A 27539-nucleotide genomic window follows, 5' to 3' on the forward strand; every position below is an offset into this window, starting at 1 on the left:
TCGAGTGTTGGGTTCCTTTACCTACTACCAGGGAAAAGAGGCCAGACAGTGCTGCACGGTAAGCTATGAGGTTTGTGGAAAAGAGCTATCGCCTCCCATCGTAGAGCGTTGGGATGCTGCTCGTGGGGAGCGTGGAGAGTGCGAGATGGTGGTGGTGGTATGTAGAGACAACAAACTTCGTGGCGAGTCGATCGGCGCTGGATGCATAACGCAGTGACGTCATATGCTCGCACGCCACAACCTCTGCCTTTCTAAGTACTCGAGTGCCTCACGGGCCACAGTGTTACAACCCACTGCACACATCTATGTGCACATTCAGGATTTAGTAAGTAACCAGCTTCTCGCTCTGGGATGTTTTTCTTTTCCTTCGAATTTATGTCAATTCTCAGGAGGCTTACTGATCCTCGCCAAGTTCGGGTGAAATTCCATTGGGTTGTCCGCAGGGCCAAGGCTTGACCACCGAAATTTGGGTGAAACGTGAAATTCACCTATTCTTAGGTGAAATTCACCCATTCCGTCTCCCACAGTGGTGGCTTTGACATCAAGGTTGCAAGATTGCATGCCACGGTCATTGACGATTCAACGCGCCCGGGATCAGATCTCACCGAGCGATGAGGGTTCTCTACGTACTAATATCCCCGTGCTAACCGGTCCGTGTTCATATACACGACTTATCTCTTGTGTCTTCTCTCGTACTAGCTAGGCAGCTGTGGTCTTTTTTGCGGGCTCGACGGCTGATGGAGGGTAAGGTTGATGGAGATGCGCTGTAAACTGGGTCGCCTCGGCCAATGACATTGAGCTATACCTTCTTTGTTTCACCAACTATCTTCGCGTCTTGGGAAGTTCGTTCGACGTGGCTATGCTATGCTACCGTCCATGCGATAGCGTTGAGGGGTCAATGTTTGGTCGACGTGGACGATCTTCACCTGTTTTTCGTACGTAGCTTCAACCTCATTTCACCTGTATTCTCGTGCTCTTCGAACATACACGTTCCCTGGTATTTACGAGTCTAACGCCGCTATCGCATCCTGTCAACGCACAAGCTGAAGCTCCTTTCCGGTCAGTACGTATCCCATGCCATGTCTATCTTCCTTTCCCGTCTTATCTCTCTCTCACCTGCCCACTCATCGCTTCACTTACTCATGTTCTCTCGTGTTTCGCTCATTCTCGTTCAGAGCGTTACGACAGCGCGCTTCAAGGATGTCGGGCATCACATTGTTACCTGCCATTTGGGGATGTTCGTATCGCGGAAGAAAGAGCCACGATTCTTCCCGACCCGCCTCGAACGTCGCACTCCTGAATGTTGCTAGCGTATATTACTAGTGATAACTCGTGAGTCAGGCCCCTATTACTCGAATACAACCTGCTATCATGTTTGTATCGATCGCTGCTTGACTTGTTGAATGCTTCATAACTTAGGTACCGTTCAAGATCTACGAGGCAGGAACCTCGAGGGTCTGCACGACTGCATACAGATTACAGAAGGCGATCAAGCTTTGACGTACTCACAATCCCGCAATCTCCAGCGGTGGGTGATGCCATAGTCGAGGAAATCAAGGTTGTACGTGCGTATCAGAACTCGTCTTCTCCAGCCAGCAGCCTCAGACTCATGCTCACCCCAATACAAATTCGGACTCAGGTCACCTCGAACACGGGTCGCACGTCTTCCCAAACTCGACCTCGATCGGGCAACTTGGCTTCAAGCTCAGCCCACTACAAATTCGACCCCCCCAAAATGAACGACACGTTCAAAGCTCATGGCACGCAATCTGCTGGCGACGTCGATGATGCATGTAGGCAGGCAGACTTCGACGTCGGGACGAACGATGACACGGGATGCTCTCCCCTTCTCCTGCGTGGCGCACACGGCACTGCTGGAAATAAGTAACCCCCTCTCCCGATCGAGGCTGTATGTAATTCGGACGAGCACGTTGTCTTGCATCCTGTTCCTTCCGCGCCCTGCAACGCTCTCGTGTCCCTTTGCGTCCACACTGGGTCAGCAAGTCGGTAACGGCCATCAACCCTTCTTCTGATCTCTCAGTAAGCAGGCAAGTTGCAGTTCAGTGGATATTAGTCAATGTAACAGGTTAGTTCGACTTCGTCTCCGAGGATCATCCACCGTTTCTCACTGCTCAACTTTGCGATTCCCTGTGTTTACTTGCGACCCTCCGACGTACGGCAGCGCTAAGCGGCGAAGTCGTACTTTCGTTCGTGCGCGCGAATTATCCGAGTTCGAAGACAGGTCTTTCAATGCGGTGGTGTACACGACCGTCGGGCGCGTTCCTCCAACGAGGATTTATCCTGGCTTCGACGAGCGCTCCGTAGCCTGTATACGTTGTTTTCGTGTACCGTCCTGTAGCGCCCGTAACAGCCTGCGATTGTTGTACTAGAAGGAAATTGCTGGGGAAAATCGGTCGGCGTTTCTACCATTGAACACGGTATGACTTTTCTACCATTTTAACGTTTCATCAGGACATCACTCACGCTTCTATCACCTCTCCTTGCTCCCATTGTCGGCGTGCATACAGCCTTGATATCGTCTTTCTTCAATATCATCTTCATATCTTCCAAGTTAGTTCCCTCAGTTTAATTTCCGCCACTCATCTACTGTGAGATCGTCAACTTCTCGCAATCCCAGGACAGCCCTCGGCCACGCAGCAGCCCCTATCCAAGCGCCCTCGTCTTCTGGTTATTCTTGCCCTGCCAATGTTTGTTCCTATCCTCAGGCTAATCAAGGTTTGACGAGTCAAGGTTATCGCCCGATGTTTCCTCGATCTGTTCACACACGCGCCTCCATGCAGGATGATCAGATGTATGCGTGGACTTATGTGGGTGGTAGTATGTACTACTGAGGAAGTAGGCGAGTAAAGGTACATGGTGGCGAAAGAGTGCTCACCACGCGATAATCGCGATGTGCGGTACCGCTGCTAGACACCTCGATTGCCTGCTCTGATGATTACTTACTCGGGTTTGGAACCGTACGGAAGCATGTACAGTTTGAGGCTGACTGATCATGTACGTGGCTTAGTTCGATTCTGTACCCGAGAACCTAACGAAAGACCGTGTATGTGTACAGCATCCCTTGTCGTCCTCGGATCAGGTTCTGGCCATTAAAAACAATCTCATACATACTAGGAATAACACGGCACAGATGCGGCTTTCTGCTCAATGCAGCCTAATGCTTTAGAAGTATCTATTTATGTGGACACGGTGAGCTGCTCTTCTTTCCTCTCCCTGAACTTTCTAACCTTACCTCTAACGCCGCAGGGCATCAGTGTGCTTGCCGCCCGTTTTCATTATCCGATAAATCTGTCCTTGAACTCAGTACCTTGACGCCGTCGATCCATAGCCAAGTTGGTCCTGAAGATTCATTGTCAACGGATCGGAGAATCACTCTGTTGTGAATACTTAACTTGTTTCTCGCCGCTAAGCCGGTTCTAAGATACAGAGAATATTTGGGTCCAATCTGGGTAAGTTGTTCGCATTTGGGCTGCTCGGGCAGAGCTGGGCTAGCTTTTTGGGTGTGGGTGTTTACTTCGATCGTTCCCGAATTTGACGGTAATATAACGTCAGTGCTTGAGAGTGGTTGTCTTCCAACCTTCGGGTCGTTCTAAGAGCGTTTCTCTGCTCTTCTTTGCCGATTAAATCTAATGCACACATCTATAGATCTGTATTCGGGTTATTCTTCATTCCAACGAGTTGCTGGTCCAACGGCGCGCTCGACACATTTATTCCTTCAGTACTCTCACCTCGATATCAGGATCCTCCGTCGTACGTACCAGTTTCCAACTCCTGAAACATCGGCCTCGGAAAAGACTCGGATATGTATGCTCGCGAGAGGCTCCCTCGATATCGACAGGGCCTCGCGGACGACTGTGTGCAAGCGCTCTCTATGGATCCACTCGTCGGGCCCGGCGGAAAGATGACAGTTGGTTTCAAAGTTTATACATGCCAAATGGTGCCGCTGATCGGTCGTCGCTTGGTCAACTTACCAATCGAATGTGCGCCGGATGCTCATGCGTAGGCACTGTGAGGACCGTGCGGTGTTCTACCCTCAAAGGTGCAAGCACTCGGATTGCAGACGCTCGCATCGGCGAGGCAACTTTATTGGTGAGCCAATGCATGTACACCCATGAATGTATCATATTCCTCATCGACCATAATTTCATCTGTATATAGTAGCATGCCGAAGGAGACATTGGCACCGATAGACTCTGTTACGGACAATGTGTCAGTGGCCGGGCAGTTTATTGCCCCGCCATCCTGGTTGTCGGTGGGAAGTTGCGCGAAGGATGAAACGGAAGGTTGCAATTTAACAGCTATGTATCAGCACAGGTGAGTACCCGACCGTACCCATTCCCTCCCACCATGAACATATTTACCCTTATCGGCGCCTCGATGTACCCAGATTGGTGGAACCTCTCAATTCAAGGACACACATAGGATTCTGCGGTCTAAAGCTAAACGCTCTTCCTTACCTGTATTTATGTATCCGCGGGATTTTTCTCGTCGCTCGGAGGCGACTTCGCGGGTACTCTACGATTGATTTCGAACACCTCCATGGAGAAACACGTGCTTGGGAAACTCGAGCGCGACTAGAGATTATCGCGACATGAGAGTCAGCCTCGAGGTATGTATTTTTATATTAGTTTCATTGAGATATAGCCGCACTTCGCGGGCTAATCGCCATTGCAGGCATAGCTGAATTGAAAATGTCGGTATGGTACGAGAGGAGTTGACAAGTTGGACGAAGACAAGGGATCTCGCTTCACATGGACGGGTTTAATGCCTGGTCTTAGTTTGCAAACTATTCTCCATGATTACTGTGAGCGTAAATGGCATACCTGTACGCTCTGTACCATTGTGTTTATGTGTAAGAGTGAGAGTAGGAACCTGATATGTTTCATCTCGCTTATCCAACCCGCTATATGTATAGATTGCAAACGTTGAAACCTTGTTCATCTGGGTGTACTGAAGGGGTCCCGGGAGGGTGCCCGATGCCGGCAATGCCTTTTAAAGTTCACCGGCTCTTCTGCAGTCAATACGCCGCGTGAACTTGGTACTTGGTCGGTACATCGCAGAATACCAAAGAGAAGAGAAGAGAAGAGAAGAGCCCGTCTTGAAGGCGGCGTTGATCGAGATACTCACATGCACCAATCTAGTTCTACGCCCACCATAACCTTGCGAATGGTTGATAATATCGCTCGACTATCCATAGACACTCTTCTTCCACTAATATGCGGACAGATCTTGCGAGGTTATCTGGAGTGCCCTTTTTCATATGGACCCTGTGCAGTCTCGCGACCGTCGGTCCTCAGGCTGTGTTGGTCAATCAGATATTTGAGGCCTCCTGCGTTGTAATTTCCGCTTTCGCTTTGAGAGTTTGTGCTGTGGATGAGAAACTAAGGTTCGGCAGCGTGCGTGGCTAAGAACGCCGTACACATTTTCCTGTTCAATCGGGCACGATGGTATGCGGCGTTACTCCGCTCCTAAGAGTCCATAAGCTGCAAGAATGTGATTTATCATGATGAACTCGGTCCCAGTAAATGTTGTGGTACTCACTGAGTGGCGTAGGTAAGATTGCCAGATACGAAGGTGTACCATTCCGGCCTGCATCGTCTTCAACTCGTATTAACAGCGGATAGAAAGGGTCCGTTCATCTGAAATGCCGGACTGATCCTCCCTCCATGGTGAAAACGTTAGATTGCATGCGTTGAAGTCGCGGCTTTGACTGACGGCTCGTCTTCCTCCGGTTCAATCTAGATGAGGTACAAGGCTCGGATTAAGTAGCTGATCAATAGCCGGTAAGACATCGCGTTTACAGTGCATCTTCATACAGAATGTAGAGTTCTCGTGATCTGCAGATAGGCATAGAGCAACCACGGGTGCAGCAGCCGCGACCGGCCGCAAGTTTCTCGCATTATCATCCAGATCGACCGCGATATGGTAAGCGAAAATGTAGACGTACTGACTCACCGATGGGGAAACAGTCTACCATGGACCAGAAACGTCGGAGTGGGTTTGCTGCACAAGGACATGCTCGTTCGCGGCTTCTCATCTGTCGCTCATCTATATCACAAGTTAACGACACTTATAACGGGTAAACGTCGCGAAACGAAGCAGCTCTGAAGCAGGGTACACCTTGTGAGTTTGACGGTCGGAAATTGGGAGAGATTCTCCGCTCCTGACTTCTATAAGTAAATTACACCGTGGCAGATCCAACTTGGGTTTTCTTGGAACGGTATGACAAAGAACAATGGTAAATTATGTTTGTTCGAGGTCCCAGGTCGAGTCCATAGTGGCGGACCCTTGGGAACCAAGATAGTAAAAAAACCGTGGGTGGACAGTTTTGCCAGATTCTCTAGCACTAGACGTAGGCCACTGACAGAGCTGTGCAGCGCCTCGAGGATGGGAGGCAGGTGAAGGCCATAATGGAGGTATTTTGATACACGAAGATAGGTCACAGTAGGCAGCTGTCTGCCGCTGCTCGCAAAAATTGCTACCACAGCTCCTGAGTCCTGACAAAGATACTGATAGTAGGAAGATATAGATGAAGGACTGAGAATAAGAACCCGTCACCTATATATGGTGAGTTGAAGATCTATACGCATCCTCCATGTTTTACGAGGAAGAACAAGGAGGAATCTTGAGTTGCCCGTACAGTGTACCCTGTAGAAAAGCTTCTGCGGCACAGTTGCCGAGAACTGATCCTGATGGTTTCTTCATCGATGAAGAGGGTGTGGTTCTAAATAAACTTCACGGATTTCAAATCGGCCGCTTGAACGAGAAAGTAAGAAGCTGCGAAGAAGGCCATGAGTCCTTTCAAAGCCTGATCCGCGCTTCTGCGTGTGTATCGGAGTTTGTTTCTTTAATGTTACCCACAAAAGATACCGATCAGTAAGCTCCTTGGCAGCCCACGGGGTGTCCGGTACTTCACAAAAAATCTGGAGATACACACACGCCCACAGTTCAGGACATCGGCCCGCTATAATCCCGAGAGAGCAATGGAGCGCAGACAGTAAACAGACAGGTTCATGTCGTATCTGTTGACTACGACTGTCATTTCATGGACTACCTGACTCGGAGAACCCGTGCCATGCCCGCTGAAGTGAGGGTTCCAGTGGTGAAATACAAGGACACTACCTCTAAGGTCAACCTGGAAGCATAGACACAATACGCAGGGACCAGTGCCACAGGGCAAGTCTGGGTTGTCTGAAGTAGTAGCCAAAGTTGAGTACTGTTCAAGGCTCTGCCATGATGTAAAGAACAGAGTGAAATATAGAAGAACTGAGCCAGCCTTTTAACCCATACCATATACGATAAATTAATATTACTCACCTCAGCTCTACTCATGAGCCAAACTATCCAGGCGTACAGGCTTGAGATCGTACTTGGTGGCTGTGGGTTCAGACAGGAGTCGGTGCGTTCCGAGTGCTTCGGAAGTTTTCGGAAACTCGGCATTTGCCGAACACACAGTAAAGCCTCGCCACAGAGCGCACTTTGCCACAATTTTGATCCAATTTTGATGGTAGATTTTGCAGAAAGCAGCAAATTGTTGAGCATCTTGGAATGATCATGGAATAAAGCACTGTATTCGGAAATATGTGCCACCAGGTACGACGTACAGATCGACTCATGCTCATGCCAAGTTATAGGCTACTGTCCGGAAGTTACGAGTATTCTGGAGATGAAAGAGGCCGTCGAAAGTCGAGCAACATGTACAAGGACAGAACGAACTTGGAAGACAGCGACGGATCATTGCACGAATTCGGAAGAACAAGGAGGTTGCTGATTGCGGGAGAAAAAAATAAACCTTGCCACAGTGCTACGCCCCCCGCAAAAGCAGGTTTCTCGGTAAAGTAGAAAATAATAATCACAAATCGCCTGTGCATTTACCTGCCAGTAACAACCACCCACACCACCAAATAACATAATGTACAAAGGACAGCCGTGGACTTCACCCACTCTCGGCTCGAACTGACTCCCCGATCCAATAAAATGAACGCGTATGACACAATGAGTACGATGGAGACGAAAGGCGCGGAAGATTGGACAGAGTGAATGGTATCCTCCAACTGCGAATAATAACGTACACCTTCCACCGACAAAACAAAATAAGCTAGAATGAATACTACGCGCATGGCAGGCGCACGCACTGAAGCTCGGAAGATGTGGGAAAGAAGTGTCAAAGACCGTCGAACGACGATGCGACCAATGCTATAATTCAGCGAGGGAGAACGCATAGTCTGTACCGCCGACGAACCGCCCATGATGTGCGGTATCAATGGCCCACAACCAACGGATTGGTCTCGCCACATTCCCTTCCCGGCTTTCCATCATCCCTCGAACGACCTACCCAAACTCCATCACTCTAACCACAACCCAAGACACAAAGACTTCCGCCCGCGAGATATCGTACACGTTCGCCGATTATTCGAATTCCGCATGCGCCTCCATCTTCCGCTCCATCTTGACGATCACCCATCCAAAAGATCTGCTCCAAACTGATCCATGAAAACAATGCGGAACTTGCCCGCCCACTGCTGCTGCTGCCTCTCCTTCTCTTCCCTCTCTGCCTTCTCTCTCTCCCTCTCCTTCGCGTCCTTCCCCCCGTCCCTATCCTTGTCATTATCCCTCCCATCCCCCATCCTCTTCGCCAAACTCGGGTTCCCTCCGTCCCCAAACTCCCTCACCCAAGCCCTGGCCAACCCACTCTCCCAAGCATACAACTCGACCTTCCACCCTTTCTTCAACGCCGTCTTCACACACCCCAAGAACCCCTCCTCGTTAAACTGCCCCACATTCCCATCTCCCGTGGCGAGTACTATAGTCGACCCGAGCGGCGGCGTATCGACGTCCGCGATGGCCTGATGCAGTTTCAATTGAAGAAGCTCGTCGACTCCCTGCTCGCGCATCTTGACGCGACCGGTGGACGAGTTCGAATGTAAGCCAAGCTGTTGCTGTTGCTGTTGAAGCGGACCCGCGAATGGGCGATGGGGGTGCAATTGAGGTTGATGTGGACCTTGATGGCCCGTCTCGGATTCGTTCGAAGTTGAAGTCCCGCCCGCTGAGATCCTCCTGTTATGCTTCGCTGCACGGCCCTTCTTCTGCGGTATCGATTGCGTCGGGCCCTGTCCCTGATGGCTTTGCTGCTGCTGCTGATATTTCGCGAGCCTATCCGCACCATCGCCCGTATCGGGCACCCTCGCATAGACTCTGACCTCATACCCCAGCTGCTCCGCCGTGTCCATAGGTTGATAAAGAGGCGAAGACGCAGCCAAGACGCGTCGCGTGACGGGTCGGCAGCGTTCGAGGATGAGGGCGAGCGCAGAGTGCGAGAGATGTTTCGGCTGTTTGTGAAAGGAAGGAGCGTTGGAGGATCCGGAGCCTGTGCCGGTGTTGCTCGTTGAGCTGTTACGCTGGTGGCGTTGAGTAGGGTGTTGGGAGTGGAGGTGGAGGTGGTGAGGATGGCGGCGGAGATGATTTAAATAGCCAATGAGAATATTGGAACTAAATCGGTGTCGTCAATATACGATGTATATCGCAAACACGAAGACGAGGAAACTAACAAGTCTATAAAAACATGCGTCAACGGTTGACCAGCCCTCGGAGCCGGTCCCCGTGTGTCCAGAAAGCCGAAAGGAATAGAAATACTAGGAGATGCAGAGGAAGTGAAATTGTTGATATGTTGATCATTAGATAATACAGTCGAGGCGTTCAAGCGCTCCGCATCGTCCGGGAACATAGAACGAAGCTTGGCAGAGAGCAAACGCAAGCGAGCGAGTCGGGGATCGAGAGGGACGGCTAACGTTCTGAGACTGGGCGTTGATTTACTGTGGCTCAGCCTAGGATTTGACTCCACCGCGGTATTCAAACCAGCTCTGCGCTCCTTCTTCAGTTTCGGCGGAGTAGCGGGCGTGGATTTGTAGTACGGCGATGAGGTATCGAGCGAAGACGACGATTCGTCTTCCTCCTCTTCAGCGTCGAGAATGGTTGTGGCGGCGACAGCGACAGCAGCAACGGTCTCTGAGTCAGCGCCAGGTTCGCGACGCAGTATGTTGCGCACGATAGACTTCGCCTTCTTCCGCCGGCGCTTACGCCTGGCGGAGGGAGACTGATGCCATGGGCTTTCGGAGGTGGAGCTGTTGCCACGGTAGGCAGTGGAGGAGGATGCACGCTGTGCGGCTAGCTTAGCGCGCTCTGCAGCAATGAAATCGAGGGCCTCGTCGAGATAACCCAGCGACGGCCTATCGAATGGGCCATTGTCTTCGTCAACGTCTTCGTCTTCCTCCTCATCTTCCTCCTCCTCCTCGTCATGAGTATGCTCGTGCTCGTCATCTTCGTGAATGTCGTCGTCAATGAAAGGTTCGCCTTCCGTCTCGTTCTCTTCGGACGAGAGGTGCTCGGATGGGGGTAGTGAGCGTGTGCCTCTGGATGAGGCGAGTTCGCGAGAGGTGGAAGTGGAGGAGTGGGTGTAGGATAGATAGGAAGCAATAGGCTGGTGGTTCCACACGGTGGATCCTCTGTGGGTATCCGAGTCGTACTCGAGCGGGGAGAGCAAAGAGGGCGTCGTGGATGACGAAAGTGGCTGTTGCAGAAGCGGTGCCGGCGTGGCAGACACAGCGGCGGTTACGAATGGGAATTGGCGAGGCTGAAGTTCATTCAAAGCACGGAAGACTGTCGTAAATGCACCAAGATCAGGTGTCTCTATATCGGATTGTCAGTATCTTGGGGGTATGAGTTGCGGCGAAGGAGATGTGTAAATGACTACTTGCCGTCAGAGGTGGCAAGATCGCTGCTGCCTGAATGAGTGGAGAAAGGACTGAAAGGAGTTGGTGAGGCCGTTTCCGACAGTGAGCTCGCCATAATTATAAGAATTTGTTATAGAAAGCAGAATAGAAACAAAGATGAGTGGGCATGAGATGAGCGTGCAGAGCAACCAGTATGCATCCGCTGTGCGGAAAGCAGCCGACCGCGACCATATCTAATCGTCCGCCCGGCAATCCCCGGGCCACCGCCACAGACACGCATCCCACACGCCTTTCTCTCCCCACATCCGCATTTCTGACTCGCAGGATCGACTCGAAAGCTGTCGCGTCTCTCTTGGACAATCGGCGAAAGCGCACCAAGGGTACCTTCATTCTCTCAAGCGTGGTTTCTCTTAGAATACGCTCAGAGCGGCGTCTTCAAGTTGCCTAATCTACATTAAACGCCGCCTTCCGAAGGCACTCGAAATTCAACATTGATACCTTATAAAGAAGTGAAGGTGCGAGGCAGATCAAAGTCCACCAGCTGCCGCAGCTTTTCATAGTCAGGCTTGCACAGGCAACCAGTGTGGAAAGGTGCGTTCGCGTTCAAGTCTTCTGAGAAAAATGAACCTTCCTGTCGCCCGATTGCTGTCAGGTGTTCTGCCGAGATGAATTGGAGGCACGAACGTTCAACAATCTAGTACGGATGTCCATATCTCTCAACAGAGAGAAGTAAGGCTCATGCTCCGATGTGGATTACGCCGAGGTGCGCCTTCTCACAGTGAGACTGAGCTTCTCACTTTCGTGTCAAGTGGACAACGGATGTGAAATCTGGAAAGCTACCCTCACGGATTCACCAAGTTCTCCTTCACCATTTCACCTCTCCCCAGAGAGAAAGCGGCTCAGCATCTGTTGGCCGTCAACCAGTCGCACTGAGATCATCTCTGCTGACCATCCCCGTGAACGAAGATGTACCACGACAGGTTCCATCTCTATCCGATACCTTCCTATCGTCGCCATCTTTGTTTCATGTTCATAAGTTTCACAGACATGTAACTCAGGCCAGCATTGAAGATTGATGCCGCGCTATGTTCCTGAGGATACGGAATTGGTGGTGAGTGCCACTTCGGGAGAGGACACTTGTTCAGGTTGTCTGTACCAAAGCACGTCCGGAACATGCATGTTCTGCAGACCATGCAAGTAGCGGTGATCTGTGCACACCTCGATGGTTCTCTGCATTGTGGCTCGTATGAAGATGGTGTTGCAGTACAACATAGCCGTCGTCGTCTTGCCCTCAGCTTATGAGAAGACAGCTTCAGCACGTCCAGGATGTGCCTCTACTACTGTCATGTTATTTTGTCTCGCCTATTTTTTTTTGCCATAATACAGATATATGGCGTACAGGAGGAGCTGACTATCCATGTTTTTTTTTGCAGTGGTTGTCCGTGGAGCTGTGCACCTCGGGTGTATCCTCCGTCCATCCAGAACCGTCTTTTCCATTCATTTCCCGTTCTAGGTGTCTTCCTTAACGCCTCGAGCCTCGTCTTCCAGTCGCGTGTGTCTCTCAGAATGTGGTGCCAAGTATAGATCGAAGGCCGTTGAAGATACGGGCAAAGTGACCTACCCTTTCGAGCGAGTCCGACCACCCAACTCTTCGTCGTTTCCACATTAGAGTGCATCTGGAGCTCAGGTACTACGATTGCGCTGGCTGTATGGATCGTGCAAGGGATGCGAGGCGCGAAGTATGTCCACCAGCGGATTTGCACTTGAGCTCGATTTCGTTCTCTTACTCCCTTTCGGTGATACGATGTTACATTTAAACTGCGCTGATCACTGGGCGACCTAGGCGTGTTGCAGCTACAGCTCTTCTTGGTGATAGGATCAGCCGGAACACAAACGAAGCTCAGCCACACCTGAGCCAGTTCCATACACCCGCGGAAGCAAGGTAGCAAGGCCTCAAGCTCAAGGACTGTGAACTTTTGCTGCGGCAGTCAAAATCGTTAGCTTCCTCTACCTTCTTCAATTGATAGCGAACTATAAGCTCACATAGCTCTCTCTTTTTATGCATCATCTAGGCCTTCGTTCGAGGTCCTGCTTGGACATGCTCATTATAGTCTTTGCGCTATGCGCTTGACTGGCCTCGCCGAGCAATAAACTACTAAGTTATAAGTAGATCATGCCGTGGAAACTGGTGTAGTCCGCGAGATCTAGGCTGTTGGTTAGTACTTCCTCCCTAGGCTGCGTGCAAAATGCTAGTCCGGACGGGTGCCCACTTGCAAAGCAGACACTGGTACACAGTACTAACGATGGACTTAGGTCTGGATCCCACATGGTTTTTTCTCTGTCTAGATCGACATCTATGCATAGCGACAGACTTCGCAACTGCCTCGTATGCGTAGGAGTCGGATGCGAGGTGAATCTATTGCTCGTGATCGTACTGCCTCATAGCTACCTGATACAAGTTGGATAGTTATTAGTAGGAGTGCACCGATGATCCATGTGCGTATTCCGTTGTTGGCGAGTTGACTTTTTCTCTGGCGCACTATTGATATTATTTGTCGAAGGCTCTTGTGATTGAGATAAGTACAGAACGGAACGAAAGTGTGGCGTTTGTGGCGACAGAACGGTTTCTGTGTCGGAGAAACCCGGGTTCATTCAAATTGAAGACATCCGAATCAGGACTTCGCCTTCGCAGGTCTAGCGGCGACACAACATGTTATGAGACCGGTATACATATATTTCCTACATTTTCTTTCGTTCTCTGGTGGCTCACCCAATTCCGACTCGTCGATGACTTGGGCTTTTTTGCCTTCGGCCTCGACCTCCACTGAAATTTCGACCCCAGGCACATCCTCATCATCCTCTAAGTCTCCTTCCTCACTGATCTCTCCGTCGCTATCCCTCGAGTGCTCCTCCGATCTGAGTACGAGTCTATCTCTCCCTTAAACAAGTCCGGTCCTTCCAATCTCTTCATGCTCACATCCACGCTCCAGCATGTCACGGAATCCTCCGTCTTCCTTATCATAAACATCTCATCCGATGCCGCACAGCTCTTCTTCTATCCGTTAACCTAACTACTCAGTGGCTTTTTACCTATGCAACCTTGAAAGTCGTCGTATATATCGTGAACCCCAATACCGTGTTCGCCACCTTCTGCGAGGTCTTCTCCAACACCTTCAAGCTTCTAAGCGCGCGGCTCGGTTCGGTGAGATCAGGGTGGAATGGTACACCACTGACCGTAGTGGTTCTTGAGGTTCTGGCGAATCCAACATTTCTGAATCTTCGGGATATCGAAGGGTTTCGACGACATAGATGTGTGGGCTCATAATCAGGTCGGTAACCACTTTGGTGAGAGTATGATACGCATTTTGGTCGAATAATTGACTGCAGGTCTAATAATATTTTGAGTACGCATAACGGTGGAAACGCATCAATAATATGAAGCACTCGCCTTCGAAACGCAGTGAAAGGAGGATTCACTGGAGAAACTCGACGCCCGCAGAGCGGTCTGCTTCTGATCAAAATCAACATCTACATTTTGCGAATAATCCTCTCACGATCTGGCGCCGTGGCGTCTACTTCTCTGCAGAGTATGTCAGGTGGCGAATTAGTGGCGGGCCTTCGAATATTTGTGCTCACCACAGATCTGGAGGCAATGCTACGTCATGCCTAACGCACATCCCTCTGAGAGCTTTTGATCTACTACTCACCCATGTATCACTCCCGCCAATGCGACAGAGTTCGACACTCTCCATCCTCCCAAAAATCGATGTGCTTCCTCACTGTTATGTGTCGCTTCCGATGCAGAACTTGTGTATCGTTCCTTTACCATACATTTTACAGAAGACTACCAGGAAATAGCTAGATCTACATACACACAGCGAAAGCATATATACCGAGTAGAAGATAATAGTACAAAAGACCAAACATTCAACGTTGTCTCTACATCCTTCTCCTCGTCCTGTTCGGCATGCGCAGCTTTATCGAGTTTCTTGCGCTATGCGGAAGACCGAGACACAGCAAAATAAGTGTTCCCGAAGGGCGAGCGATCTATCGCCCAGCAGCCCCATAATCCGCAAAGCTCATCTTCTTCGGGCTAGGCGTCAGAGGGATCTCCTCGCTATCCAGTCCCCTCCCTGCAGCACCCGTACCCGCACTGAACCACGCATTCCCACCACTTCCGTTGACCATATCGTCCGTGTAATCATCGTCTCCAGGTATGGCAAGGTCTTCTTGAGCCCAACGAAGGAGTTTGGATTCGCCGATGGTGTTGAAAGTGGCGTAGCGAGAGCGGCGGAGACGACGTACGACGGGAGTGAGAGCAGGAGAGAGGAGGCGACGAAGGAGAGGTGGTGGGTGGAGGACTAGGTAGGTGAGCAAAAGGAACGCAGCCCTGGCGAGGTCGGCCCAACATATACATTAGTTGCTCATCCAGATAATGATAGACAGACATAAAAGGATGGCGAAATAGCTGTGCAGATCACTCACAGTATACTAAGCGCGATGCTGGTCGTGGAACGAGACGGGAAGAGGGACATATCCGGAGGAAGAAGCTCCTCGGGGGTATCAATATCGGCGGGAGGCGCATCAGGCTTGTCAGGATGCTGTGGTCCTGTCCTTCCTCCAGAGTTGCTTTTGTGCAGGTGGGAGCAGGCATGGGAGGTAGTCCAGGTGAAGAAGTGGGTGCCTCTGAATGTCATAGAGAAGCGTGGGTCGGACTGCGGACATGTTAGAACGGAAGTCGTTAAGCAAAGTAGAATTGGGCATGAATAGGTTGGGATATAATATGGGTAGGCGGAAAGTCTTACCTCTTCGACCGTGTCATTGCACCTGAGATTGATCAATGCTCGTTGTGGCTCGTTGACGTAGGATCCGCCCTGCATACGGATCCATAATGGTGGTACTACAGGAATAGAACAGGCGTTCTGTCAGCCATGTTGGCAAGAATAAACAAAGGCACCGACGAACGATCATCATCAGGTCGCTGAGACCATGATTGGCCGAATTGGGCGAACACCCCAAATTGTTCCTCTTGATTCTTGTTCTCCTCAATGTCACCTACGACAGGAACGACCGAAAGGATCCTTGGCGCTTCCGAGCGGTGGTCCGGTCGAGTATTTATTGCTGGGAACGCAGTTCGCTGGTAAGCCTCACTAACAAATGGTCAAATAGAAATCTGGATAGCGCACTTGTCTTGCAGACCCATGTACCCGGAGGGCACTATTCACCGCAATAATAAGCGCATGACAATGGAAGTATGATGATCTAGCAAGATGTGTAAATAGACGCACCTGTTCGTGCTCTGGTAGAGTTTTGTCCACCTTCAGCGGTCCTGCCAGGCTCATCTTGTAGACCGTCTTCGTCACTGTGGGTGGCGTCTGCTCCTCCCATTCAAGCTGCTTGAACCTTGACTTCCAATCTCCCTCGAAGAGCGGACAAAGCTTGAAGTGATGACCTCCGATCTTGAAATCGCAGGTCTTGACGAGCGATTCTTCTAGCTGGACGGCATTGTGCTTTGAATGATCTGGTTCTGAGCCTGCTGCGAGAGTCAGTGCGATTGCAGTAGCGAGCTGAACGATGCCCGCAAGTCTGAGGGGTCGGGCAAGCAACATGGTGGAAGAGGAGAACAAGAGAAAGTTGGGTATATTTTTGCGAATACGCAGGGAGCCATGATACTCAGCTGCTCCTTGCTATTTCCCGATAGACAAGCTATCCTCGTTCGGTCTCAGGCTATTTCCGCCGTTGTGGAGATCCTTAGCGGCCCGTTCACCACGTGTCCCGATGGGTAGGCCCTGACTCCGCTTCGAATTTCTTGTTCATTTCTACAACATGGAGGCCGATAGCAACTCTCCAGTCTCGAACAGTCCTCTCTGGCTTTGGGTTGTCTTGTGGTGCGAAATCGTCTTTCCATTATGTTGTACGACTTCAACTTGTGGTGAGGACGTGCCGCTCGGCCTCTTATCTACGTTTTCCCGAAAACTGCTTCTCCGTATGTCATCGCTCGTCCTTGAACTCTCATGGATTGATGCATGGTCTGCATGGGGCCCTATGGCTCCCTTTAGACATTCTGGAGCCTCGAAATACCCACACGGGACCAGTTGTCCAGTTTGCCTAAAGGAGAGATGTTGGAATCGCCGAATGGTAAACCAAATTTGTTCCATGATGCCAGTCCCAAATAGTAGCGGCTTGAAGCATATTGCGCGTATCTGATCTGGCATAGTGCGGTGGCACCAGTAGAATGACAATGTTTGGACTAGGTACAAGCATCATCTTCCGGCGTCTTTGTTGACCATAATAGGCTACCTGCCTACCTTTATGAAGGCACCCTCAGGGTGTGGTCTTGAAGCCATGTATACTGTCCATAGCATCGCGTCCAAACTATTGACCCAGAATATTGCTGTTTTTTTTCCTAACCAGACTCTTATGACGACTTACGTCCAAGCAGGCTTGCAAAGACTGATAGCGTCTCCTGGCGTCTCTCTTCCATCGACGCGTCCACATTTTCTGTGCGGCATGCGTCTACAGTTCTCGAGGTCTTCTTTTGGTCATATCGCATTTCGTCAAGGATCGACATTCACTCATCATCTGACGCCACCGCACCGAATAGTGACTGGAGATCGGCCTGTTCTACCTCTCGAGCTCATACTTCTCCTCACTGGCAAGGTCTGCCAAGGCCTGATTTCCAACACCACTGTTATGTACCTCTTCGAATCCTCGTGCTTTTCGCTGAAGAGTGCCTACATGGCGTAAAGCGGACCTCTCACCAGACACATTCCGACGGCCCGCCGACCAACTTATCTCTGAGAAGGTCCTACTACATACTTTCATCGGTATTCGTGACCAGTTGGGCTCTATAAAACCTAGCACACATGCGGCTGCGCTGACGAATGAATATTCCCTTTTTTTTGTCGACCTGACCTCTTCGATTGCGACCAAGCTATGGTGGCACCGACTATGACAGCGAACAGTGCAGCATTAGATGGTGTTGACTTGAAGTGGTTGGACGAAAAGGCCCCCAGCACTACTATCACTGGAACTTCCTTCGGCATTCCTTGGCCTCAAGGCTCCGTGGACAAGACAACTTCGATCGCCATCAACTCTTCGGATGGCTCAGGTATACCTGTTCAGACATGGCCACTCGCATAGTACGTTCAAGATTCTCAGCGTCCGTGGTCCCGGGGAGGAACATTCACGGTGTACGATCCAATGCTGATTGATGACGTTTCCCAGTTGGCCAGATGGAAGTCTGAAGTGGACCGGTCATGCTTTGGCGGCGAGCGAGAACTTGGTGGACACGTTCCACCTATCAGTCGACACGCCTACCGAACCCGCTGTGCCGGTCGATGTGACACAAACCTCCGATCAGATTACGGTGACCACCGGATCGTTCACAGGTACCTGCAGTCTTATGCTTGAGACCCTGGCACAATGCTCACGAGTTTCTTTTAAGCCGTGTTCAACACTTCCGGCACTATCATCATCGATAGCCTTTCTCTGGATGGCAGCACAAAAGCTCAAGCAGGACAACTCGTGGTACACGTCCAGAATGGGCCTGACGAACTAGAGCTCGAAGGTCTCCGTCCCTCGGCTGTCGCAACGACTGGGACCATCGACACCGTGACCGTAGAGCAGGATGGCCCGGTAAGGGCCGTGATCAAGGTTCGAGTCCCATATAACATCGTATAATTCGCTCGAGTTATGCTGATCACCGCGCGGAATAGGTTACTGGAAAGTATGAGGGCGGAGGCCATGCTGCGTTTTTACCATTCACAGTCAGGTTCTACATCTCGGCTGGCGCCACAGCGGTGCGAATGGTACACTTCTTCATCTACGATGGCGATCAGTTCAACGACTTCATTAAAGGAATAGTGAGATTTTTTTTTCTTATACTCGGGACGTGCATTCACCCCACTCATGCACGACTCGCAGGGTCTCACATTCTCTACGCCACTCTCTGACGAGCTCTACAACCGCCACATCCGCTTCGTTACTGCCAAAGGGGGTATCTGGGGCGAACCTGTCCGTGTTCTCTCCGGTCTTCGTGTCGACGCCACTTCCGCTGTGCTCACACCCCAATTCGAAGGAACCGCCACACCCGACATTTCCACTTGGCCCACCACCGTCACTTCCGGTATTGACGACCTTGCCATCTGGAATGACTTCACGCTGGATCAACTGTCGCCTACGAGGTGGACTGTGGCAAAAAGGACTACGGCGGGAAGTGCCGCGAGTTGGCTGTCGAATGCTGGGTTTGGAGAGAAGGCGGCGGGGGTGGGATACCTTGGGGGTGCCACGGGTGGTGGAGTTACATTTGCGGCGAGGAACTTTTGGGAGGGCGCGCCAAGAGGGATTGATATTAGGGGCGCAGGAGGCGATACGGCCACAGTGACGATTTGGGCATACAGCCCCAGAGTGAGTCTGCGACTGTTTGCTTCTGGTCATTCACACTGATGGACTTCTCATAACGATAGGCGGTGGCTATGGACTTGCGTGGCTATGATACGACGTCGCATGGAGTAAGCTACCTTATTTTTCTGTGGAATTACTCATGGACGTGACGTGCGCTCCTCAGCTGGATTTGACATATGAGGACGTTGGAGATCCCGACCCAAATCCCATTGGGATAGGCAGGTGAGTTGACCCTCTAACGAAACTGTACAATACAAAGTTGGGCCACTGTGGTTGACTTTATCTCGTTCTTTACCACAGGTCATACGAGCTTACACTCCAAGTGGAGTCTGCAACACCATCCCGGGCCGCGCTGGCAGACTTTGCCTCGGTCATCGTGCGTCTTCTGCCTTCCAGCCAGCCAAAATCGGCGAATACTTACTTTTTATTAGACGGCCGTCCCGCAAGTCGTGGCGTCGCCAGAATTCTACGCCTCTCGGCATCTTTTTGGGGGACGATGGTGAATTTCGCGCTTCGACTGGCAGGCATACAAGGTGGATGCTCAACGTGATGTTTTTACCTTGAAGGAGCGTGCCGGATACATCGTCGTCTGGCCTCGCCACAATAGAGCAGCAGAAGTCGGACATACTCGACTTCTATATCAAAGTCAGTCTGGTCAATAGAGGCTTCGGCTACCTAAATCGGGTTGGATCACTGACCCTTCTTTTTTGGACAGGAAATTGACCAACGCCAGTTCTACGGGTTTTGGGACTACGGCGACTTCATGCATACTTATGGTCAGCACTAATAGCCTCTTGCATAGGGTATCCCACCTGCTCAACTGTTAAACTTCATAATTAGATCAAACACGTCATACTTGGAGATATGATGTCGGGGGCTATGTAAGTTTTGTCCCACCAATCTCTAACGCTGTGCCCGAGTTGAACATGGCAAATGCAGGCCTGGGATAACGGAGAACTCGGTTAGTTCATTTTGTGGCCGTTGTAGCAGTTCAAGGCTCTCACAGTTTAACAAAAATATTGCAGGAAGCGACGTATGGCTATGGTTGTCGTTCCTCCGGACGGGACGTGCAGACGTATTTCGTCTAGCGTATGCGCTAACGCGCCACCTTTCGGAGGTCGACTTCCATCACACTGGACCATTCGCAGGTCTTGGATCTCGTCATCACGGTACACTGCTTATAACTACGTCGCTGGGCTGGATGACTAACCTGATATGTGATTCGATCTGTAGTCACGCATTGGGGTGGTGCTGCCAAGGAAGCTCGGGTCAGCAGCAGTACCATCAAGCGGCCATTCTACTACCTAACTGGTACGCCCTCTGCGACTTTCAAGCTGCATGGCATATTGACTGATTTCCATGCAGCGGACGAGTTAATTGGCGACATCATGGAATACTCACTCCAAGCAGACCAGACTCTCCTTCCATGGGAGCCACTTCGAAAAGTTGCAGCTTTGCCTTCTCAAGCTCCCAGTCGTGTCCGAATTGGGCCCGACTGGACGGCTCTGTCCGGAAACTGGTTCACACAATGGGAGAGGACGAACGATAGCCAGTGGAAGGATAAAATTGTTACCGGGATGGTGCACAGGTTTTCCACCATCACTACCGCTATCTTTCACTGACTTTATTGTACACGGTAGACCGATATTGCTAACATGAAATACGGTCTGTTCTCGGGTCCGCTAGGAGGCGCTGTTGGTTGGTTTCCAGATACAGCCCATCTGGTAGATGAAGGTGGTGAAGGAGAGAATACGTACGTTGTTCTCTGTACAAACTGTTTCTCTGAGCCTCACTTACCCTCGTTCTCCTGCACACAGGTACCACCTGGCCTACATTTTCGGAGGTGGCGAGTTCTTCATAGAGCTCGTAGAAACCATCACGGAAGTGCCTGCATTTGACTCCGCCTGGATTGACTTCTGCAAGTACTACAATGCGTCGGATGATGTGTGAGTTTTCAGTGTCGAAGCGGAGAATAGCCGGTTGACGTGTCCTTTCACTAGCCAAATCGCAAGATACGGAAAGAAACTGAGTATCAGGACCTACCCACAGGTTAGTATATGTTCTCCAGACATCTTTCTCTGTCGTAGCGACTTGCTGAAGAGCTTTGCGAACCAGTGGTATGCCAAATTGACCGCCTATGCAGGTCCGTCACACCACGCACAAGCGGATGAGACGCGTTGATTGTTGATTCTGTGGTATAGGAGAACGCTTGAACGATGACACCCTGAAGCAGCAAGCGTGGACCATCCTTAACGACAATACTACTGGCGTGTGGCCACCGGCAAGCCAAGTCGGAGGAACCGATGTTCCTAACCCAGTCACGGAGGTGAGCAGTCTCATGTATCATTATAATACAAAGCTGTGGATACCAGGATACGACCGATGACTATACTTGATGTTAGATTGTCGACCTTGCGACGAATGACACTGCAGCACTCTCGGTATCTCAATATGCAGTGCTTGCCATCGCACCCGAGTTTGCGCCAAACTCTTTCGTACCTCAGGATTCGATAACGGAGTCCCTGGCCGAGACATCTACCGTAGCGTCACTCAGAGCCTCATCGCCCCTTGACGAAAAGAGCACGAGAAAAATAAAGATAGATAACGCGGAACGTAAGGAGAAGAAGAGCGGCGCGTGGAAAAGGCTATTATGCTTGAAGTAACGTATTTCGGTATGTTGTACTGTGTCACTTTGCCTTGGAGATGTAGGATAGAACGTCTCCCTCGCAAGAGTCGTCATGAATTTGATGCGCCACACGAGGAAAGAACCGCTGTACTTCCTCTCGAGCACCATCATGTCTCTTCCAGACACATCCTCAGGAAGCGAAATGAGGTTCTGTCTGAGTCCCAAAATCGACAGGCAATCAGGTGGCGAGCATATAAACAAGCGGTAAAGAAAGTTATATTAATTCGGACGGTAGCGTACACATATCTTAACCCCATGCAGCTGTTGTACTATTCCATAGGCGTCAACGTGAGTCTGGGGAGTTTTGCAAGTGCAACTAACCTATAATTAACGATAAGATGCCCGTCCGTAGCGAACGACTGATGTGACACCATCGCCACACAAACGCCAAAAAGTGATATATTGAGCATTCCACTCTGACATCACGTCCCCGAAGACGTACCTTGTATAGATTTGCGACAGTGTCGTCAGGCGCAGGCGAAAATGCTAGATTGATATAAGTGAACTATATCCCCAACATAGCGATCAGCGTGTTGATGTGGTCGTGAGAACTGAGATCAAAAGGGAGAGGAAAATAGAGAGACATAGACATACTAGAGGCTCGCTAGTCTTATATCCCAGTTCTTTCTTCAGAAACTGTATCACAGCTTGAAAGCGGTTCGACACGGTCACTTTAAAGAAGTTCTGTTTCATGATCGGCGCATTCCCAACCGCCTTGAAACGTACCACCACTGCCAAATCATAAATAGTTCAATTCGCCTACATAGAAAATTAGCGCAATGGGAGGAGCTCGCACACCTTTGGACGGGTCTTTCTTTCTGTACGTTTCGAGGGCTTCTAGAGCCTCAATATCGGCTCCCAAGTCAGGACCAGCCCATTGAGAAAGACCAGGATGGACATCTGGACTTCCGGGCAGCATGTAACTCCAGCTAATTGGAACTTCACTTATGCGGCAGGGTAGCGAAGCTACTGGAGGGGTGCTGTGGTGGTAGTTGAGGTAAAGGGTAGGTTACGCCGCAGGGGACCGTAACGAGCGCCAATAATCTCGGCAGACGGCCCGCTCATTTCATACTTTTGCCACCGCCACACACAGTACAGACTCCACGAGATAAGTACACTGGATTCCTCGCCAGTGTCGTCCAATACATTTTCGAGGCTCCTTCGTTACAGTATTTGTAGGCTCATGAATACTTTAATACTAGCGTTATTGTTTTCGATTATGGTAAACGTCCGATCGTCCGAAGAATTCCCCTTCAACACCTAGAACCCGTTAACTTGAATTTACTTGCTCGTATGGCTTTAGGCAGCGCAGTAGTAAAGCGCACTATCATCAAGGTGATAATCAGTCATCATTTTGTGAGTCAAAGATAGGGCAGGGCACTTACATCCCGAGATCGGCTGACCCACAACTTGTGTTGGCAGCATTGTCGCCCTCGTCACCGACTGGGTAGGCTTGAGAGGCATCACACCCGGATGTGAAGCAAGTCTTGGTCAGACATCCCGTGTTGGAGGGATAGGGAACAGCCATCTGGCCACGCGCTATGATAAAAGTATTATGAATAAGCAGAGACCCGGTCCAAGATTTGTGATGACATACTGAAGCCCTGGATGTTAGAGAGATCATAGCTTTGATCTGTCGCACTGTCTCCGTTGTCGAAGCTAGACGAACGAAAGAAAATCGGTCAGACGCTATGCGACATGGCCATGAATTAGTTAATGCCACTTACTTATACTCCAACAGGCTGCAGTCCCAACCATCGGAACCACATCCACCGCTGTATGAATCGAAAATACGACCAACAAAGTTGTTGGGAAGCTTGAAGATGGCCGAACCTCCGGCGCCGATTGTTTGACTCCAAGGACCACCGTAAGTACTTGTCTGGCCGCAGCGTGAGGCGCTATAGGTGCAGGACGTGTCGACGACAGTGGGGTTGACCGTGGAACCGCAATTGTTCACGACAGTGATCCAATGATCTGCGAGACTGGAGGTGACGGCGAAGGCGAGGAGACCGAAAGTAATGGAGGATATCTTGGAGAACATCTTGGACTGACGAAAGGTTGTGTACAAAGGTTTAGAAAGCGCAGAGACTAGAAGGCGGAGACGATGTCTTGCTTGAACGAAAGGCGTCCAATACAACGGACTTTTATATGGGATATGCCATTTGAGGCTGGACCGCTCGCAGGATCGAGCTCTGTCGGGAATGAGGATCCAAAGTGCCTAATCATGCGCTTTTCGAGGCACAGTGACACAATTCGTGAACACATTACAGGCCTCCATCAAGGTCGTACACGGAGAAAGCAAAACGTCTGCTGGATCAGGTCAAAATTAACCGCATGGACAGCAAGATCACAGAGGTGAATCTGCTGGTTTTTTCCGTACGAAATCAGAAGGAACCATCACCCACCATTATTTAAAACGAAAAGTCGAGATAGGACCGCCTTTACGAGGGTGAGTAGCAATCAAAACGCAAAGCTGTCATCATACACAGAAAGTCATGCGATTGAGTCAAGGCCTAGCTTCGAATCTAGCTATGTGGGTAATACGAGATAAATTACCTGGATCAGCAAAAGATAACCCAACTAGAGGTTGGACAGTCGCGTACCATATGCTCAATACGTCCCAGACATCACCCCATCAAAAGCCATGACCTTTCCACAGGATCATACGCCCTGACAGCAGCATGCCGCACGAAACGTAGTGCACAAGGGATGTGGATGTTCAGACAGAGGCACATAATGCGTGAACCCAGGCTGCGAGGAGAAAACTAGGAGACAATTTAGATGGAGTGCCTGAGTTAGTATTCGATATCTTCACTAGATGGTTTCGTGGGTGGTAGGGCTTACAAGTTCCATAATTTTGGTTGTTGATGTCCATCGCTCCCGAGATCTTCCGGGTACGATGAAGGGAGGTACTGGCGCTCCCCGGTGTACACAATGGGTCAATAGCAAAGATATCACGGTCTTAAAACACCGTCAAGACATTGATGCCAGCAGTCACCTCTCCTAGTCAAACCTGATAGGTTGACCCGAGCATGATCAGGGCCTATGCAGAGAAGGAGATGGAATCCACCCGCCACACATTGATAGCGCAAAAACACAGCAAATAGATATAGAAGAGAGGAAATAAGAATAGACGATATCTCGTGTATATCAACGGTGTTTCGACTTCTGAGAAGTGCAAACAGATGGTCAGTTATGCAGGCGTTGAAGAGTCTAGATCAGTTCGAGATACAGTGTCAACGAAAGTCTCTGGAGGATATGAGTATAGTCAGGGTGCCACAGTGAAAGTGTATGCAGTTATAGGAATATCGATATCAGTCATGCGATAAAAGGTCTTTCAAAATTGGACGCCCTCTAAGAAGGCCTTCGCTAACCGGGCCGGTTCTGATTTTCTTGACTGGGCCTCCAGAATCGTAATTCGAACGGCCACGCTTAGTAGGCGTTCCAGACGGTGATGAGGCGTGTAACAGATGTGCGTCCGGTGGCAGCTTCAGAATCCAGTCACGTTCTTGCATCAAGTCGAAGAATGAAGCTAGCAAAGGAGTACCCATCAAAGTGGTCCGAGAGCCGACGATGATGAGCTTCGAGCGCGCCCGAGTAAAAGCAACGTTCATGCGTCGCCAGTCTTTAATAAGTTCTCCCAGCTACAGAAGACCGGTGCCGCGTCAGTATGTGGGTACTTACGAGACATTGATCGAAGTAACTCACCTGTCCATCGTCGCTCGAGCGCACCATAGAAATAATGATACACTCCTTGTCTCGTCCTTGACTACGGTCCGCCGTCATGATCTCAAGATCGGTATACCCCTCCTGTTTGTGCAGAAGGTGGGAGAGCAACTTGATCTGTTGTCGGTAAGGGGTGATGACTGCTAGCTGGTCTTGTCGTACCCCGCACTGAACAAATGTATTGACGATCTGGTGGACGAGAGTGCCCTCGACTTCGTTCTGGACAAGGTCACCAATGCGGGAGTCTCTGGCCGGAACGGCGTCTGTATCGACGAAAACGGCCTTGGTGCTAGAAGACGATATAATATTAATCAAGGCAAATTGGCAAGTACCAAGGGAGCGCTGGCACGTACCTCTCGTCCATTAGCTTTTCCAGCCAACATCCCTTGTCATCACAGGAAGAGCCGAGTGAACTAGTGGGCGATGGCGATGGCGAAGGCGATGAAGCAGTGGAGGACCGCAAGGACGTGGCGGGAGAACTTTTGTGCAGAGACGCCAGAGGCTTCCGGTCGGGCAAGACGAGGTTTTGTTGGGCGACTGCCATTGAACCACAGCTGAGCCTATTATTGTAGACGAGGCGGTTAGATAGCATCATGATGTCTTCATTCATGCGGTATTGCTCCGTCAGGTCTGCAACTGCCTTGGGGTGTGCTTCTGACAATCGACGGAAGAGGGACACATCCAGACCGCCTTTACGAGCTTCACGCGTGCGAACCTAGAGAATTAAGACAAGTGAGTAAAATGGAGACGGCTCAAAGACAAGTAAGACGCACGAGAGGAGGAAGTTGGTAGTGATCGCCAACCAGAATAAACTTCTCCGCAAAGCGAAGAGGGCCAAGGCATGTTGGAAGAGTAATCTGTGAGGCTTCGTCGACGATGCAATAATCGAAAGTACGGCGGGAGAATAACTCGCTACAAGGTAGCATGAGCTGATGAGCGATAGAATACAGATGGCGGGCTTACTGGTCGAGAGACAGAGCGGTAGTCGCCACAACAGGTGGTGTCATAAGTTGCTGCTCCAGTTGTTCGATCGTCTCCGGCTGTTTCCTCGCCTCTAGAGAGAACTCGAATACCTCCGGGTGAATCTATAGCAGTTCAGGATTAGTCTAATATCTCGTCTCGTATGCCCAAGTTGAAGATGAACTCGCCTTATCTGGATTTCCCACCCTCAAGACTCCGAAGCTAGCCCCCTTCAACTTCCTCAAGGTCGTGTCCACAGCTGAGTGTGTATAAGAGGTCAACAGAACGGTTTTACCCATCTCCGCCAATATTCTAATCAGCGCTGCTACCACGGTCGTCTTGCCTGTTCCCGGCATCCCGAGAATCAGAGCATAATCCTGCGCACAAAGCGCCCTCTCGATAGCGTTGACTTGACTCTTGTTCATAGCCGAAAGTAAGAATCGACAGAGACGGTTTGCGTGAGTTTTTGCCAATAAAGGGGAGGTGTCAGCCGGATCGTCAAAACGCGGAGCTTCGAGGTCGACGATGAGTCTCAAACGCTCCGTATCACCACCAGCATAGAACAGTTGGGCGAGGTTCTCCCGTATACGTCCCATACCTCCACTGAGCTCGTCCTTGTCGATCCTGAATACCAGCTCCGTATTTCCCCCCTTTCCCCTCGCTTCCCGGACAGAACGTCTTGTTCTCAGGCGCTCTTGGATGGTTGACGGCTTGATCTCATGGTCGACGCCGACAATGACTTCGTCCGGAGAGAGATCGAGAATAAAGCCACGACTGAGGGAGATAAGGTCGGGTTCTATCGAGATGGCAACGGCGTCACCGATGCCGAGGTGTCCACTGAGTAAACTTTCGCCCGCGATGTCGTATAAGTTTGATGAAGCAGCTGAGCGGCAAAACGTATACGTGAACTGGTGAATACCTCGAGCTCTCCGGGTCCTTTCGGATTCAGACTTCGGGAGCGAGAAAGGTGAGGCTGCAGTCGGTGTGGGCTGTAGGACCATGTTGGCGAA

The 27539-nt window shown here is 50.5% G+C and overlaps 7 protein-coding genes across 7 annotated transcripts; 3 read left to right on the forward strand and 4 right to left on the reverse strand.

The window, feature by feature from the left end:
- Positions 1-1403: 1403 nt before the first annotated feature.
- On the forward strand, positions 1404-1888 carry STEHIDRAFT_170314 (uncharacterized protein; the record flags this gene model as incomplete). Its single annotated transcript, XM_007306920.1, has 3 exons — positions 1404-1455; positions 1527-1561; positions 1640-1888. The coding sequence occupies 3 exons, from the start codon at positions 1404-1406 to the stop codon at positions 1886-1888; spliced, it is 336 nt and encodes a 111-aa protein (XP_007306982.1).
- A 1379-nt stretch (positions 1889-3267) lies between these two features.
- STEHIDRAFT_123430 (uncharacterized protein) lies at positions 3268-4601 on the forward strand. The gene is made up of 4 exons (XM_007306921.1): positions 3268-3470; positions 3667-4110; positions 4180-4335; positions 4409-4601. Exon 2 carries the CDS (start codon positions 3824-3826, stop codon positions 4022-4024), a length of 201 nt encoding a protein of 66 aa, XP_007306983.1. The 5' UTR covers positions 3268-3470; positions 3667-3823; the 3' UTR covers positions 4025-4110; positions 4180-4335; positions 4409-4601.
- Positions 4602-7770: 3169 nt separating this feature from the next.
- STEHIDRAFT_170315 (uncharacterized protein) lies at positions 7771-14058 on the reverse strand (the record flags this gene model as incomplete). The annotated part of the gene is made up of 4 exons (XM_007306922.1): positions 7771-9510; positions 9570-10707; positions 13522-13689; positions 13986-14058. 4 exons carry the CDS (start codon positions 14056-14058, stop codon positions 8478-8480), a joined length of 2412 nt encoding a protein of 803 aa, XP_007306984.1. The 3' UTR covers positions 7771-8477.
- A 490-nt stretch (positions 14059-14548) lies between these two features.
- STEHIDRAFT_123432 (uncharacterized protein) lies at positions 14549-16400 on the reverse strand. Its single transcript, XM_007306923.1, has 6 exons — positions 16040-16400; positions 15938-15968; positions 15717-15872; positions 15557-15651; positions 15237-15466; positions 14549-15141 (listed from the first exon to the last, which is right to left on the reverse strand). The coding sequence occupies exons 1-6, from the start codon at positions 16358-16360 to the stop codon at positions 14799-14801; spliced, it is 1176 nt and encodes a 391-aa protein (XP_007306985.1). The 5' UTR covers positions 16361-16400; the 3' UTR covers positions 14549-14798.
- Positions 16401-17702: 1302 nt separating this feature from the next.
- Positions 17703-21820, forward strand: STEHIDRAFT_62271 (uncharacterized protein; the record flags this gene model as incomplete). The annotated part of the gene is made up of 22 exons (XM_007306726.1): positions 17703-17893; positions 17979-18142; positions 18199-18407; positions 18470-18616; positions 18678-19160; positions 19220-19264; positions 19321-19379; positions 19458-19533; positions 19589-19656; positions 19727-19802; positions 19873-19933; positions 19998-20038; positions 20097-20122; positions 20187-20326; positions 20391-20468; positions 20523-20737; positions 20798-20910; positions 20975-21103; positions 21158-21206; positions 21273-21300; positions 21359-21483; positions 21560-21820. 22 exons carry the CDS (start codon positions 17703-17705, stop codon positions 21818-21820), a joined length of 2784 nt encoding a protein of 927 aa, XP_007306788.1.
- Positions 21821-22044: 224 nt separating this feature from the next.
- Positions 22045-22832, reverse strand: STEHIDRAFT_82748 (APG12-domain-containing protein). Its single transcript, XM_007306767.1, has 5 exons — positions 22642-22832; positions 22438-22574; positions 22286-22348; positions 22165-22202; positions 22045-22112 (listed from the first exon to the last, which is right to left on the reverse strand). Exons 1-5 carry the CDS (start codon positions 22760-22762, stop codon positions 22091-22093), a joined length of 381 nt encoding a protein of 126 aa, XP_007306829.1. The 5' UTR covers positions 22763-22832; the 3' UTR covers positions 22045-22090.
- Positions 22833-22878: 46 nt separating this feature from the next.
- Positions 22879-23944, reverse strand: STEHIDRAFT_123434 (uncharacterized protein). Its single transcript, XM_007306924.1, has 4 exons — positions 23571-23944; positions 23441-23502; positions 23229-23382; positions 22879-23167 (listed from the first exon to the last, which is right to left on the reverse strand). Exons 1-4 carry the CDS (start codon positions 23882-23884, stop codon positions 23143-23145), a joined length of 555 nt encoding a protein of 184 aa, XP_007306986.1. The 5' UTR covers positions 23885-23944; the 3' UTR covers positions 22879-23142.
- Between the last annotated feature and the right edge of the window lie 3595 nt (positions 23945-27539).

This window comes from Stereum hirsutum (assembly GCF_000264905.1).
Source record: "Stereum hirsutum FP-91666 SS1 unplaced genomic scaffold STEHIscaffold_12, whole genome shotgun sequence".
In the NCBI taxonomy this organism is placed as follows: domain Eukaryota; kingdom Fungi; phylum Basidiomycota; class Agaricomycetes; order Russulales; family Stereaceae; genus Stereum; species Stereum hirsutum.

Coding starts and splice junctions, on each gene's coding strand:
- STEHIDRAFT_123430 (XM_007306921.1), top strand. CDS start 3,824: ATGTATGCTCGCGAGAGGCTCCCTCGATATCGACAGGGCCTCGCGGAC.
- STEHIDRAFT_123432 (XM_007306923.1), bottom strand. CDS start 16,360: ATGTTGCTTGCCCGACCCCTCAGACTTGCGGGCATCGTTCAGCTCGCT. Junction 15,969..16,039: donor CTCTACCAGAGCACGAACAG/GTGCGTCTATTT, acceptor TGCGGTGAATAG/TGCCCTCCGGGTACATGGGT. Junction 15,142..15,236: donor AGCATCGCGCTTAGTATACT/GTGAGTGATCTG, acceptor CGACCTCGCCAG/GGCTGCGTTCCTTTTGCTCA.
- STEHIDRAFT_82748 (XM_007306767.1), bottom strand. CDS start 22,762: ATGCTGCCCGGAAGTCCAGATGTCCATCCTGGTCTTTCTCAATGGGCT. Junction 22,575..22,641: donor AAAGAAAGACCCGTCCAAAG/GTGTGCGAGCTC, acceptor ATGATTTGGCAG/TGGTGGTACGTTTCAAGGCG. Junction 22,113..22,164: donor CATCTTATCGTTAATTATAG/GTTAGTTGCACT, acceptor CCTATGGAATAG/TACAACAGCTGCATGGGGTT.
- STEHIDRAFT_123434 (XM_007306924.1), bottom strand. CDS start 23,884: ATGTTCTCCAAGATATCCTCCATTACTTTCGGTCTCCTCGCCTTCGCC. Junction 23,383..23,440: donor CTCTAACATCCAGGGCTTCA/GTATGTCATCAC, acceptor CTTTTATCATAG/CGCGTGGCCAGATGGCTGTT. Junction 23,168..23,228: donor GGGTCAGCCGATCTCGGGAT/GTAAGTGCCCTG, acceptor CCTTGATGATAG/TGCGCTTTACTACTGCGCTG.